Raw genomic sequence first — 14,317 nt, forward strand, 5'->3', positions numbered from 1 at the left:
CAGGAGCGATTCCTGAGTGAATGAGCCGCTCCCGCCCTCCCCCAAAAGTCCTTATTAGAGGAAAAGGAAAGAAGGGCAGAGGAACTTCCAAGCTATGGGCGGGGTTTCCTAAAGATTCCCCCAAAGGAAACTTTTTAAAAAAAATTAATTAAATTTTGCCTTTTTTGGGGGGGGGGTCACACCTGGTAACACTCAGAGGTTACTCCTGGCTCTGCACTTAATTATTCCTAGCGTTGCTCGGGGTACCATACAGAATCCCGGGTAATCCAGATGCAAGGCAAACGCCCTACCCGCTGCGCTATCGCTCCGATCCCACGTTCTTAACTGTAAGGACTTCCCATGTCTGAATCTCTAGGATTCCAACAGATGCTCCATCCACAGAGGCTTGGAGTCTACTTTTATTGGTTTTTGTTGCCACACCCAACGGCGGTGTTTGGGTGGGGGATGGCGTATGGGGTGAGCGCGATGGAACCCGGTCGGCCGCGCGCAGGGCGAGCACCCTGCCCGCTGTGCTCTCTCCCCGGAGTGGACTTCACATCCTCTATGACACCCGGGTCAAACTCTGCCCGTGGCCCGCGGAAGGTGGCCCTCCTGTTCGAGGCCGGGAGGCGGCGCAGGGGTAGTCGCGGGCAGATTCTACACCCCAGGCGGCACCCCCGGCAGGGATGCATGGGGCTGCGTAAAGGCGGCGGGGACCGTAGCCCTCGGACCTCGCGGGCGCCCCAGACGGGCGCCGAGGTGCGCGGCGCGGCCCCAGCCCCGAGCGGACTGGGAGCCCGGCGCCCGCGGCAGGAAGTCGGCCGCGAGGCTTCCGGCGCGCGGAGATGACGTACGGCCCGCGCTTCCGCGTGGAGGAGCCGGCAGCGGAGCCCGGGACGCGGAGCCCCGGGGTCCCGGCAGCCGGGAGGCCCGCGGGCCCAGGGCGGGGATGCACCGCCGCGGGGTGGGAGCCGGCGCCATCGCCAAGAAGAAGCTAGCGGAGGTGAGGGGAGGAAGGTGATCCGCAGCCCGCTGTCAGAGCCCGAAGTCGCCGCTGGTCAGGATCTGACACGGGCTTCCGGGTCCCGGGGCCGTGAGTGTCCCCCCTCCCCCGGCTCCCGCTGGGGTGGAGGTGGAGGGTCAGCAATGCCCAGATCCACCGGGCCTTTCTCTCCCTCCCCCCAAGTTGACTTCGGATGATGAGCCGTCTCTTTTGCTCCCGCATCGTTCTCCCTAAGAGACCGTTTGAGAGGACCCTCCTATCCGCCCCCAGAAAACGGGAGCCCCACTCCCACCCGCGCTCAGCTCACGCCCCTCTCTTTCTTTGTCCGACAGGCCAAGTATAAGGAGCGAGGGACTGTGTTGGCCGAGGACCAGCTGGCGCAGGTGAGTCGTTCGGAGGGCGCCAGGCAGGCGGGGAGACCCGACAAGTCTGGAGCCGGACCTCTTTGTTAAAGATTCGATAGCTTAGACTGAATGAGAGTCGGGCGTCTGTTTGGCAAATCCGATAGTCGGGATGCTCAGATTTTTTTTTTTTTAGGTTCCTTGTAATCACAAAAATAGTGGTTGATTGGTTGATTGATTCCCTGCCGGCCGCTGTTCCGTGACCTGCCCCTTTTCTTGGCACGCACGACCGTGCTTTTTCTTCCCGACGCCTTTTTGGTAGAATCGCTGCTCTAGTCCTGGCTTAGATCGGAGTGGGTGTGACGACACAGGGAGCCCAGAGGTCTCAGCTCGTGGAGGTTACATGGGGTGGAGCTCTTGGATTGAGGTTTCTCGGGGAGGGGTTTAAGAGTCTAATGCGCAAGTGCTGCCTGCTTTTGGCATGGTCCGCAGCACCAGCCTCCTCTCCAGGTACATTCCTGAAGTGGGTGTGAGTGATGGGGGTGTGGCTCCTGCAGCTTCCTTCTCCAGCACTTCCCTTTCCTGTCCTGGTCCCCACTTTGTGGAGTCTTTACTGGTGCAGATACTGAGAGGGCAGGGAAATGGACCCAGGGGCGGTGACTTGCAGGAAGCCTCTGAAAGGGACAATTGTGGCCAGGTGTAAGTTTTGGGGCCTGGTGTTTGGCTTAGTGGGAGAGCTTTTGTTATGCCTTCTGAGATCCTGGGTTTGATCTGTGATACTGGCAGACCAAAAAAAGTTTCTAATGTGTAGTAAATGAGAAAGAAATGTTGGGCCAGAAATGGTTGGTTCCTTTTGGTGGGATAACTATAGGCTTCCTTAATTATTCCTTATATAGGAATAAATGAAGTATTGCAAACAAATAGAAAGTAAATTCTATTCTAAAAACTTCCTCAAACCTTTTGGAATGAAATCTGTTAGGCCGACATCCTCTCTCCTTCCCTCCCTCCAAGATTCTCTGTCTGGAGTTGATCCCAAAGGAGGTTCTGGCTTCAAAGTGTTTGTTTTTTCCTGGGAGGGGTGGGGGGGACAGTGGTGGGGGTGGGGGGCGTCCCTGAAGCTACATGCATCCATTAGTGCCCAGGCCTTACTCCTGACTCTGTACTCAGAGATCTCTCCTGGCCTGCTCAGGGGACCATATGAGGTGCTGGGGATCTAACCCAGGTCAGTTACGTACAAGGCAAAAGTCCTGCCTATTGTACTATCACTCCAGCCACTGCACACCCCAACTTATGCCCTCCTTCCTTTTTCTTATTTAATCTTCCACGTAGTGACTGACGATTTTCCATTGTGTGAGCCATAAATTTTCTTAATTTAAAGACAAAATGTACTATTATGTGCACCTTCAGTTGAATAACTTTTTTGTGTGTGGGGGGGGTGCAGGAGAGTATCATGTTAGATGTGCGTAGATTGTTGAATGCGTCCCTGTTTGAAAGCAGGAACTTGTGAAAGCAGATGTTATTGCAGACTTGAGGGAAGGCTACAGCAGCTTCACTTAGCTGACGGCCCACCTGGACAGTACGAATGTAAAGGTGACACAGAGACAGAAAGACAGACAACGGCAAGTGACATAGTGGTAGACTTGTAGGAGGCAGGGTATTTCTGCCTACCTCTGGATCAGCGACCTGGTTTGGGTATTTGGTTGTCTCCTGGCTGGATAATAATCTGCACCTAACTTTCTCCTTGTCCATCCTACAGATGTCCAAGCAATTGGACATGTTCAAGACCAACCTGGAGGAATTTGCCAGCAAGCACAAGCAGGAGATCCGGAAGAATCCGGAGTTTCGGGTGCAGTTCCAGGACATGTGTGCCACCATTGGGGTGGATCCGCTGGCCTGTAAGGGATGTTGTCTACGGGGGCCTGCATTTGCGTTACTAAGGAACAGAAGCTCACCTAGTGGTTGTCATTGCTATAGTCATGGTATCTTCTAGGACCTGCTGGGAGAGTGAAAGGTTCTGAGGTTGTGTCCATTAACAGGACGGCTGTGCCCATTTTGATGCAGAAGATGGAGAGGTTGGGTGCCCGCAGAATAGGCTGGTGTACATCCCCTTCCCTGGAATGATCTACAGTGGAATTTTCATGGCTTTATTTTCCCTTTATTTAAAAAAACTTAAATTTTTTTTTGAGCTTTTTGGGTCACACCTGCCAATGCTCAGGGGTTATTCCTGGCTCTGCACTCAGGAATTACTTCTGGCGGTGCTGGTGGTTGAACTCAAGTTGGCCGCATGCAAGGCAAAAACCCTACCTGCTGGGCTATCTCTCTGGCCCCTATATTTACCCTTCAAAAAAAAAATTAACCAGAGGAAAAAGAAAAGAAATATAAGTCTGATCCTGACCCCTGCTTAGAGTATTATTAGTTATTTAAGGGCTCTCTTTGACACTGCCATCATATTTTCAGACCTCTTGGTCTTGGCGCTGATGTGTGGTGATGCTGTGCTGGGACTTGACCACCACACCTGAGCTAGGCTTCTGGGTCTTCAGTGGATTTTTGTTTGTTTGTTTGTTTTGGGGGCCACGCCGGGCAGTGACCAAGGCATACACTTGGCTCTGTGCTTAGGGGCCACTCCTGGCAGGGCTTGGGGTATCAGGGATTGAACTCAGGGCAGCCGTTTACCAGTGCCCACACATTGTACCATCACTCCAGGCTCCTTCAGTGAATTTTGGTACCAGATGTATGCATAATTTCTCTATTTCTTTTCTAGACTATATGTTCCATATATTTCACTGTATGCGCTAGGAAAGAAAAACAAATTTACTAAGTTTGCGGCATCTTAAGTCAGAATCAGTGGCCAACTAAAAATGAAACAGTTTTCCAATTTTATACCTCTAGAGATAATCGGCACCAGTTCTTACCAGGAATTACCAAGAATCAGCTTGTATTGCTGATGGGTTTTTAGCTTGCTGCATTTTTTTGTTTCTGGACCATCCCAAAGTAGTGCTCAGAGCTGCTCCCTGCTGGCTCTGAGCTAAGGGTCACTCCAAACTGTGTTCAGGAGCCTTCTGAGGCTAGGATCAAATTGGGGCCAGCTACATGTAAAGCAAGGGCCTTAAAACCCTGTACTCTAAGATCTCTCTAGTCCAAGCCAGAATTTAAAGCTAGGCCAGGAAGACTTCCCATAGGTGATACTAAAATATCTTCCCCTAGGATAGATATTTAATTTATTTATTTTGCTTTTTGGGTCACACCTGGTGTTGCACAGGGGTTACTCCTGCTTCATGTTCATGAGGAATTACTCCTGGCAGTGCTTGGGGGACCATATGGGATGCTGGCAATCAAACCCGGGTCGGCAGCATGCCAGGCAAACGCCCTACCCACTGTGCTATCACTCCAGCCCAAGATATTTTATTTTTTATTTATCTTGTTGTGGGGAGGCTGTTTGAGTTCTGGCTTTATGCTGAGGAATGAAACCTGGCAGTGCTTGGGGAACCACATACGGTGTTGGGGATTAAACGGCAATGGCTGCATGCAAGGCTTTGCTCTTGAATTGTTGCTCCAGTCCCCGTAGCATTGAGATTTTAATCTAACCTTGAAAGAGAAGAACAGATTCAAACTAGTAAATAATCTAATTTTTGCCTTTCTGTTTTTTAGCTGGGAAAGGATTCTGGTCTGAGATGCTAGGCGTGGGAGACTTCTATTACGAGCTGGGTGTCCAGATTATCGAAGTGTGCCTGGCCCTGAAGCATCGGAATGGAGGTGAGGAGGGTGGATCAGTGATGGTCTTTTCTGTACTGCAGTTAGCAGAACAATAACTTCTTAAGAATGTCACTTGGGGGGGGGGGTTTGCTGGAGCAATAGCACAGGGGGTAGGGTGTTTGCCTGCACGCAGCCAAGCCGGGTTCGATTCCCAGCATCCTGTATAGTCCCCTGAGCACCACTAGGATAATTCCTGAGTGCAGAGCCAGGAGTAACCCCTGTGCATTGCCAGGTGTGACCCAAAAAGCAAAAAAAAAAAAAAAAAGGAATGTCAGTCCTGAAAAGCATCGTGTGTGTGTGTGTGTGTGTGTGTGTGTGTGTTTGTGTGAGAGAGAGAGAGAGAGAGAGAGAGAGAGAGAGAGAGAGAGAGTATTGGATCATATTGGGCAATGCTCAGGGGGTGGACAGTATGTGTGCTGGGGATTGCACAATTGGCCATGTGTACGGTACATGCCTTAACCCCTGTTCTAGCTCTCTGACCCCCGAAAAGCATCTTAGTTACTTCTAATTGAATCTATGGTCTCCGTGCCCAATAGTGAATGGAATGACTGGAATGGTTACCTCTGTTCGCCAAAGCTCATTGACCAGAAAGGTTACCCCTAGTCTCTACAGAAGAGAATAGGAGGTAAGAAATAGGACTTTCCTAGGTCACAGCAGTAGTATAGCAGGTAAGGCTCTTGTCTTTCATGGCCAACCTGATTTGATCCTTGGTACCATGTATGATTCCCCAAGCACTCCCGGAAGTGATCCCTGAGCACAGAGCCAGGATTAATACCTTAGCACCTCTGGATATAACTCAAAAACTGAAAAGAAAAAGAATGTGCTTGCATGCTGGAGGTCTGGGTTTGATCCCTGGCACCATGTGATTCCCCAAGCACCAATCATGGTGCCCCATATAGCCCCTGAGCACTGCTGAGTGCCCTAAGACAAAAAGAAAGCTATAAAATGGGGCTAGAGAGATATTGCAGCAGTGCGGTGATTACCTTACATGTGGCTAATCCCAGTTTAACTCTAGCAACACATATGGTGCCCCGGCCATCACCAAGAGTGGCCCCTGAGCACAGAGCCAGAATTAAATTCTAGGTACCGCTGGATATCATCCAAAGACAAAGAACAAAGCTACAAGAAAAAATAGTCATTCAGGGCCTAGGGACATAGTTCAGTCCTAGAGCACTTATCTTGTATATGAGCCCTGCCTGGGTTCAATCCCTGCCACTACTTAAATAAAAAGAGATGGGACATTAGCTAGGGCTCTTGCCTTGCACTTGGCCACTCAGGTTTAATCCCCAGCATCCCATATAGTCCCCTGAGCTCAGAGCCAGGAGTAACCCCTAGGCATCACTGGCTGTGGCCCCAAAACAAACAAACAAAAAAACAAACAAAAAAGCAGCAGCAGCAGAAGAAGAAAACTTATAGCTAGTTATAAATCATTGATTATAAATTGACATAGCTTTGATAACAAGAGTAATAGTCATAGTGTTTCTGGGTGCTGCTTTTGGGGGTGGGTTAAGTGTTTACCCAGTGCAGGGGCAGCTCCTAATGGTGGTCAGGACTTTTCAGTGCTGGGGTTTGGCCCAGCCCCCTGCATGCCGATCATGAGCTCCTGCCTTTGAACTCTCTAGTCACTTTGGTTTTATAAGCAATAACGGCCATTTTTCATCCTTCTGTCCTCTCTGATAGGTCTGATAACTCTGGAGGAGCTCCATCAACAGGTGTTAAAAGGAAGGGGCAAATTCGCCCAGGATGTCAGCCAGTAGGTCTTGCTTCCGACCCTTCGGAGTATAGAAAGATCTTTAAATAGATGGAAACCTTTTCTCCCTACTGCTTGTATGTCCAGTTATTTTATTTTTTTCTTTTTAGCTTTTCCAATTTTTGTATGTCTAGTTTAGGAATGTGTGTGTGTTTGGGGACCACCCTGGTGTGCTGTAGGCTACTCCCAGCAATGCTTGGGAGTCCAGAGATCAAACCCAGGGCCTCACGTAAGGCTGAAGCTCCACCATCAAACTTGTTCCTCTTTGTGATCAGAAGGAAACTATATTTTTAGACAAGTAAAAATGGGGAGAAAAACTGAACCCACTCATTTCTCAATGGAGATATGATGAGGAGAAAGATGATGATTTGTTCTTTAGGCCACACCTGAGTAGTGCTCCAGGATAAGACACAGACTTTCCAGTGTAAAACATGAGATGAACCTGTTGAGCCAGCTCTCTGGCCCAGTGGAGATAATAGAGCTGTTAAAAATATTCTAGGGGTCAGAGAGATAGTACAAAATATAGGGCATTTGTCTTGCATGTGGCCGACCCAGGTTCTATCCCTGGCATCCCTTTGGTACCCCGAGCACCACCGGGAGTAATTCCTTAGTGCAGAAACCAGGAATGACCCCTGAGTGTCACTGGGTATGACCCAAAAAGCACCCCCCCAAGAGACCCCCCCCAAATTAAAAAAATTCTAAGGAGCTGGAACGATGTAGTACAGTGGGCAAGGTTTTTGCCTTGCACGAGGCTGACCTGGGTTCGATCCTTGGCATCACATTTGGTGCCTTGAGCCCTGCTGGGAGTGATCCCTGAGCACAGAGCCAGGAGTAAGCCCTGAGCATAGCCAGGTGTCACTCAAAGAACAAAAGTTCTAAAAATTAAAGAACGAGAACATTTGGAGTCCTGGGAGACTTGGCTGACACAGCCCTGGGTTTGATCCCTGGCACTGCAAAAAATGAAAAAGAAAGGACTGAGAGAGGGGCTTGGAGATAGTATAGCAGTTGGGGCACATGGCTGGCACGCCTCAGCCGGGGTTAGTTCCCACTGAGGAGGTCGGGGAGAAGGAGGCTACAGCTTGTGCATGGCAGAGCCTGAGGAGCATCAAATTCTAGTGGACACCCATCCCTCCGGCTTTCCTGACCCCTGCTAGGGAGTCTCCCAACCAGCACCCTCTGCCCCTTCCCCCCGAAAGAAAAAAGGGATTAGAGAGAGAATTCAAAGGGTTGAGCACAGCTCTGCGTCTTGGAGGCCTGGGTTTGAGCCTAGTCATTGTACAGTCCCCCAACCATAGCTGGGAGTGATCCTTGAGAACTGTCCAGTTTGGCCTCAAACTAGAACCACCACCTCTGGCCAACAGAAAAACCAACCCAGTTTGGTTTATGGTTTATTATATTTCCTTCTAAGTACTGCAGTACTCAGGCGATATGGCGCCACGCTGGTGATGATACTTGGGCCCAGTGAAGGGGTGCTACTCAGGCCACCAGGGCCATGGGGCAGGATTTATGGATGAGTGGGACCACAAGGTACCAGAACTGAAGTGAGGACCCTGTGCCCAGCTCAAATGCATTCTGGCTCTTGGAACTCTCTCCCCAGCCTCTGAGCACTTTTCCCAGTTTTACCTATACATTTTTTTTTCTTACCCTTGCTTTTTCCGTCACACCTGGCTGTACTTCATGTCAGGGATCAAATCCAGTGCTTCCTGTATGCAAAGCTCATATTTTATGTTTATTTTTTTTGTATGTAGGCCACATCGGTGGAGCTAATGGCTTACTCCTGGCTCTCCTTTCAGGGATCACTCCTGGCTGTGCTTGGGGGGATCACAGGCAGTATTTGGGACATTGAATTGAGTCTGTTGTATGTGAAGCAAGTGCCTTATCGGGCTGTACTATTTCTCTGGCTCTGTTTTATTTTTTAAACTGTTTTTTTTGGAGGGGAAGCCTTACCTGGCAGTGCTCAGGAGCTACTCCTTGCTCAATGCTTGAGTCACTGAGGTGGTGGGCTGCAGATCATGCAGTACTGGAGATTGAACCCAGGCCTCTGGCCTGCAAAGCAGCCCTCAGCCCCTTGAGCTGTCTCTCCAGCCCTTGCATTTCTAGAGTGAGGGGTATGGTGCCGGGGATCAAACTTGGGTGAGGCACGTGCTTTCCTGATGACATGCATCCCTGGCCCTTGCACCCTTTGTTCAAACACTGGGGCTATGTATATTTGCGATGACTAGAGGGCAGGGAGAGTGGCACAGGCTCGGAGCAGGGCAGCGGTGCTCAGTGCAGAAGATAGGATGTATGCTGGCCTGCTTCCTGGGCCTCTGATCTGTGACTCCGGTTTGAGAAAGGTAAAACTGTGGGCTCATGATGTGGGCTGGTCTCCACATTGCTTTGTTTTTTCCTAATGAGTTAGTTGTCAACTAAGAAAGCAAAATCCCGTGTCTCTGGCCCTGACTTCCACATGGCAGGACTCAGCTGGGTTCTTCCTTCAAAGGGAGGCAGAATGTCCTATTTTGCCTGTTGCCACCCTTCGGCTCCTTCCTTCCCTTTGGCTGATGGGCCCTGTGGTGCTTTGAAATCTGTCAGGCATCGGGAGATTTTGCTAAGTGGAAAGCCAAGCCCCGCTCCATCTCTCCAGAATGCCCCCACCCCAGCCCGTGCCCTTTAATCCTGCCTTCTTGCTGACAAAGTTAGGTGTCACCCAGCTCTTTGAGTCTCCTATCAGAATCCTGCCCAGGGCAGAGCAGCATCTGCATGGAGGCTAGGCCAATAGTGGTCTCTCAGCAGCTCTTCCTCACCTCAGAGACGACCTGATCCGGGCCATCAAGAAACTGAAGGCGCTTGGCACTGGCTTCAGCATCATCCCTGTGGGCGGCACTTACCTCATTCAGTCCGTTCCGGCCGAGCTCAGCATGGATCACACAGTAGTGCTGCAGCTGGCGGAGGTACTGGTGTGCTGCTGAGAGCCGTGTGCCTGGAATGGGCTGGTGTGTGTTCCAGGGAGGGGCTATGGGCTGTCACCCACTGTGCTCAGGGCTCGCTCCTAGAGCAGTGCTTGGGTCCGTATGTGATGGGTTTAAGTCGGGTTTGCTGTGTACAAGGCAAGGACCCTACTCCCTGGACTATCTCTCTGGCCCTCTGTTGATTTCTTTAAATTTTACTATTTTTGGGGGGTGGAGGACACACCCGGCGATCCTCAGGGGTTACTTCTGGTGGTGTTGTGGGACTATATAGGATGCCGGGGATTGAACCCCGGTTGGCTGTGTGCAAGGCAGATGCCCTACCCGCCGTGCTATTGCTCCAGCAGTGGTTTCTTTAAATTTCAGTACCAGGTATCAAACCTGGGGCGTCATGCATGCCAGGTCTGGGCTTTACCACTGGGAAGGTTTGTGGAACAATGCTAAGCTCCCCACCACTTGGTCTTTTGCTGAGACCGGCTAATGGATGAACCACTCAGACTGAGCTTCTTTAGCAGACATTTATTGAGCAGCTACAGGGCCAAGCACTGGGCTAGGCTAGATGTATAGACAGCGACATAGAGATCCTGCTCCCAAGGAGCTTACAGTCTAGTGAAGTAGACAAGACGTGCAGACGTGCAGACAGATTCTGATGTCTTTTTGCTTTGGTACCAAGGGTAGAATCCAAGGCCTCAGACATGAGAGGCGTATGTCCACCACTGAACTAATTTTTAAATCCCATCTTTTTTGTGGGTGGTTGGGGGGGGGGTGTGGAAATTAGTGGGGCTGAAGGGGCTAGAGAGAGTACAGTGTCCTTGCATGCAGCTAACTGATCCAGGTTCAATCCCTGGCATCCCATGTGGTCGCCCAAACACTGCCAGGAGTAACCTCTGAGAATCACTGGGTGTGGTCCAAAAACAAAAAATTAAGTGGTACTTGGGGGGGGGGGGGGCGTCCCAAGAGCCACTCTTAGCAATCCTTGCCAACAGCTGAATGCTAGGGCCCAAGAATGCAAGCTCTGCAGTGCTGGGGGACAACAGGTCTCCCTGGTGGGGTTCAGGATCTCTAGGGTCATACCCACTGATGTTTGGGAGGGCCTTCAGGGCTGTACCTGGCATATTGGGATACAGGGCCATGTAGTGAGGGGATTAAACCTGGGTTATCACGCACCCTAATGCACTTTATCTCCCTGACCTAACTGGCCCTGTCTTTGATGTTTTAAAACTGTCTTGATTCTTCAGAACAAGGTTTGATCTTTGATATCCTCCTGTTCCTCAGCTTCTCCCTTCTTCTCCAAACCTTTGTATTTAAGGAAAACTCTTTTTTTGGGGGGTGGGGAGGAAGGCTCTATTTGGTACTACAGAGGGCCTAACTGATTACTCTGTGCTCAAGTGACCACCCCCACCCCCTTGCTTGGGGGCCGTATGTGGTACTTGGAATTCAAACTACATGCCAAGTGCCTTACCTCCGAAACTAGCCCCAAACGTTCATTTTCTTAATTCTCTGATGTAAAACAGACTAAGGAAGGTGGGGCTCTTCCTGATGATGAGATGGGTAAAATGTAGAGGGCATGGGCTGAGTCTTCTGATAGTTCAGATTTGGAGCAGTTTGTGATTTCTGTGCCGTATCATTCTTCTGAGTCTTATGCATTACTCGGTATAGCAGAGTGGCCCCAGCACTCAGACTGGCAGTTGAAAATCATTGCCTCGGAAAAAGTGTAGTGTGTGTCAGAGATCCCATTGTTTAGGGGGGAACCATGTGGTGCTGGGAATTGAACTTGGGGCTTCAGCATGCAAAATATGTGAACTATGTCTTGACTCCAGGGATCCTGTGGTTTTTCTGTCAGTGTAGGGGCCAGACCCAGTGGGGCTATGCTCAGGGGCTCCTTGGGCCGCCTTGTCATTGCTGAGGCCACGCAATATGGAGGTCAAAGTCAGGTCCTTGCATGAGTCAGGCATGTGCTCCATCTGCATTAGCCCCCAGACCCCAGCTACCCACCCCCAGATTCTTTATAAGACTGAATATTCTCAACCTACCTTTTATTATTCTGAAATCTAGTTCTTTCTCTGATGACCATGCTCAACATCCCTTTTCTATGCCCTTTTCTCTCTAGGGTGGGTTCTCTGTCCAGGGAAGTCCATTGGTGGCTGGGCATATTCTGGGTTCTGAGGGACAGCACACTCAACTCACTCCCCATTCCTTTTTCCTTCAGAAAAATGGCTACGTGACTGTCAGTGATATCAAAGCCAGTCTTAAATGGGAGACAGAGCGAGCACGGCAAGTGTTGGTATGTTTTTGGGGGTGGAAAGGAAATGAGACTTAGATGGAAGGTGGGTAAACAAGTACCATCCAGGCAGGTGCGTCAGCCTTGCTTTGGTAGTGTATACCACCACACTCCACACATTGCTGGCCAAACAGTCCTTGGGAGGTGGCACTGGGAGGAAGTCAGGCAGGGGTGTGAAACCTGGGTTCTGCCACTTAACTGCTTCTGGGACTTCCCAACCCCTGCGCAGCAGGTCCTGGTCAGACGGAAATAGTTTGTACTTGAAGTAACACTGTTAAGAGTGAAAGGAATGAATGAATGCTCCTTATTTGCAATGATGTCCCTGTACAGTTTTATCTGTGCTTATTATTACATGGTTCTAATAGATCAGACTTGTGGAGAGGGAATAGCTTGAGTGTAGGGCCTTCTGCACTGAGGGTCCAACCCAAAGCTATAAACCTCAGCACCAGTGTGGTGGGTGTGATGGAAATGGTTAATGATGGGTCTATGGTACTAATATTGCCCTTTATTAATCACAATATTTGGGAGAAATATTGTAATTTCTCCCCAAAAGGTTTACTCATGCTACCCAGTTAACTGAGAGCTAGCTTTTTTTCCTGTTTTTTTTTTTGTTTGTTTGTTTTTCTTTGCTCATACCTGGCAGTGCTTAGGGCTTACGACTAGCTGTGTGCTTAAGGATCACTCATGGAGGGATCTGGGGTCTGTATGGGGTGCTGGGACCAAACCTGGATAGGTCACATTCAAGGGAAGCACTCTACCTGCTGTCCTCTCAATATTATTTTTGGGCCACAACAGGCAATGCTCAGGGCTCATTCCTGTCGTTGCATTTTGGGATCACTCCTAGCAGGCTTTGGGGACCATGAGATGCCAGGGATTGAACCTGGGTTGGGGCATGCAAGGCAAGTGCCCTGCCCTCTGTCACTCCAAACAGACTTTTCCTCAGAGGAATTTTCAGTCTTTTGCCTGATTTATGAAAACCACCTAGCCTGTGCTGTGTAAGATGATTAAACCCTGAGCATTGTTGGGTGTGGCCCAAAAACTTAAGTCTGGGGAAGAAATGCTGCACAGCGACTACTATTAGAAGCACTCAGGATTCACATTTGATTTTGAATCAATTTTTTGGTTGTGTGTTCAGAAGCCTCTGCCACCCCTGCATTGCAGGTGACCTCACCCGGGGCAGCTAGGAGCTATCCTCCATGGTCTGTTATGATTCCCTTCTCTTTTCCTTCCTTCCTTCCAGGAGCACCTGCTGAAGGAAGGTCTGGCCTGGCTGGACTTGCAGGCCCCAGGAGAAGCTCACTACTGGCTGCCTGCTCTCTTCACAGACCTCTATTCCCAGGACATCACAGCTGATGAGGCCCGAGAAGCCGCCCCCTGACTCTGGGGATGCGGGGTGGGGGCACAGCAGCAGCCGGAAGAGGGAGGATTGGGTGGGTGGTGAATAAAACCTGCACGACTTTTTTTTTTTTTTTAAAAAAAACAACCAACCAAAAAAACAAAAACAGAAAAAAGTTCCAAGTTTTTTTTCTTCCCCCGATAGTCTTCACCCATTATTTTTATTATTTTCTTTTAAAGTGCCTTCACATTGCATCTTTATTGGAGGAAACCTCATTTATCCAGGAAGGATAACCTGAGTAACATAGATAACATTGAGCGCAAGTAGAATGAATGACTTTCGCACAGGTCTTCCACAAGTCTATGGGAGAGTTCACTGGAAGGAAGGCTATAGTCTTTGCAGCCCTGATACACAAATGATAGAACCTGTTAATTCACACATCTGACACCTGCAAACCCGTGAATAATCCTCTCTTCCAGCTTTCTCTAGAGAGGTCTTAGGTTCTGAGACAAGGGAGTGTGAAAGAAATAGAAGTCAGTATTTAACTGGCCGAAGAAAACAAGGGATACTCAGAGAGCTGGACCACATGCTTGGCATGTGCAGGATCCCCAGCAGTGAGAATAGCCCCCATCCAAGAGAGAATGAGAGAATGTAAGGGGACCAGCAGTAGATAGGTTGTCTCAAAGTCCTCAACAGCTCCCTCTTATCACCTACTCATGCCTGGTTTGTCATCTCACTCATTCAGATCCACCTCAAATGTTAGGATCCCTTCTCTTGGCAGTGGAGAGAGCATCCAATTTGCCAGAGCCACAGGCCTTAAGGAGAACAAAATACATAAGTCCACTGGAGCCAGGGCTCAGTGCTTTGCACCACACGGGCCTGTTGGACATTGCATCACTTTTTCCTACAGGCAGCCACGAGGAAAA

At 49.8% G+C, this 14,317-nt stretch overlaps 1 protein-coding gene across 1 annotated transcript; it reads left to right on the plus strand.

Moving 5' to 3' along the window:
• Positions 1-836: 836 nt before the first annotated feature.
• SNF8 (SNF8 subunit of ESCRT-II) lies at positions 837-13,484 on the plus strand. Its single transcript, XM_056126933.1, has 8 exons — positions 837-982; positions 1,315-1,365; positions 3,080-3,218; positions 4,972-5,076; positions 6,757-6,829; positions 9,618-9,759; positions 11,984-12,058; positions 13,296-13,484. The coding sequence occupies exons 1-8, from the start codon at positions 929-931 to the stop codon at positions 13,431-13,433; spliced, it is 777 nt and encodes a 258-aa protein (XP_055982908.1). The 5' UTR covers positions 837-928; the 3' UTR covers positions 13,434-13,484.
• Positions 13,485-14,317: the final 833 nt, after the last annotated feature.

Source organism: Sorex fumeus, unplaced genomic scaffold (assembly GCF_029834395.1).
Source record: "Sorex fumeus unplaced genomic scaffold, SorFum_2.1 ptg000063l, whole genome shotgun sequence".
Classification (NCBI taxonomy): Eukaryota; Metazoa; Chordata; class Mammalia; order Eulipotyphla; family Soricidae; genus Sorex; species Sorex fumeus.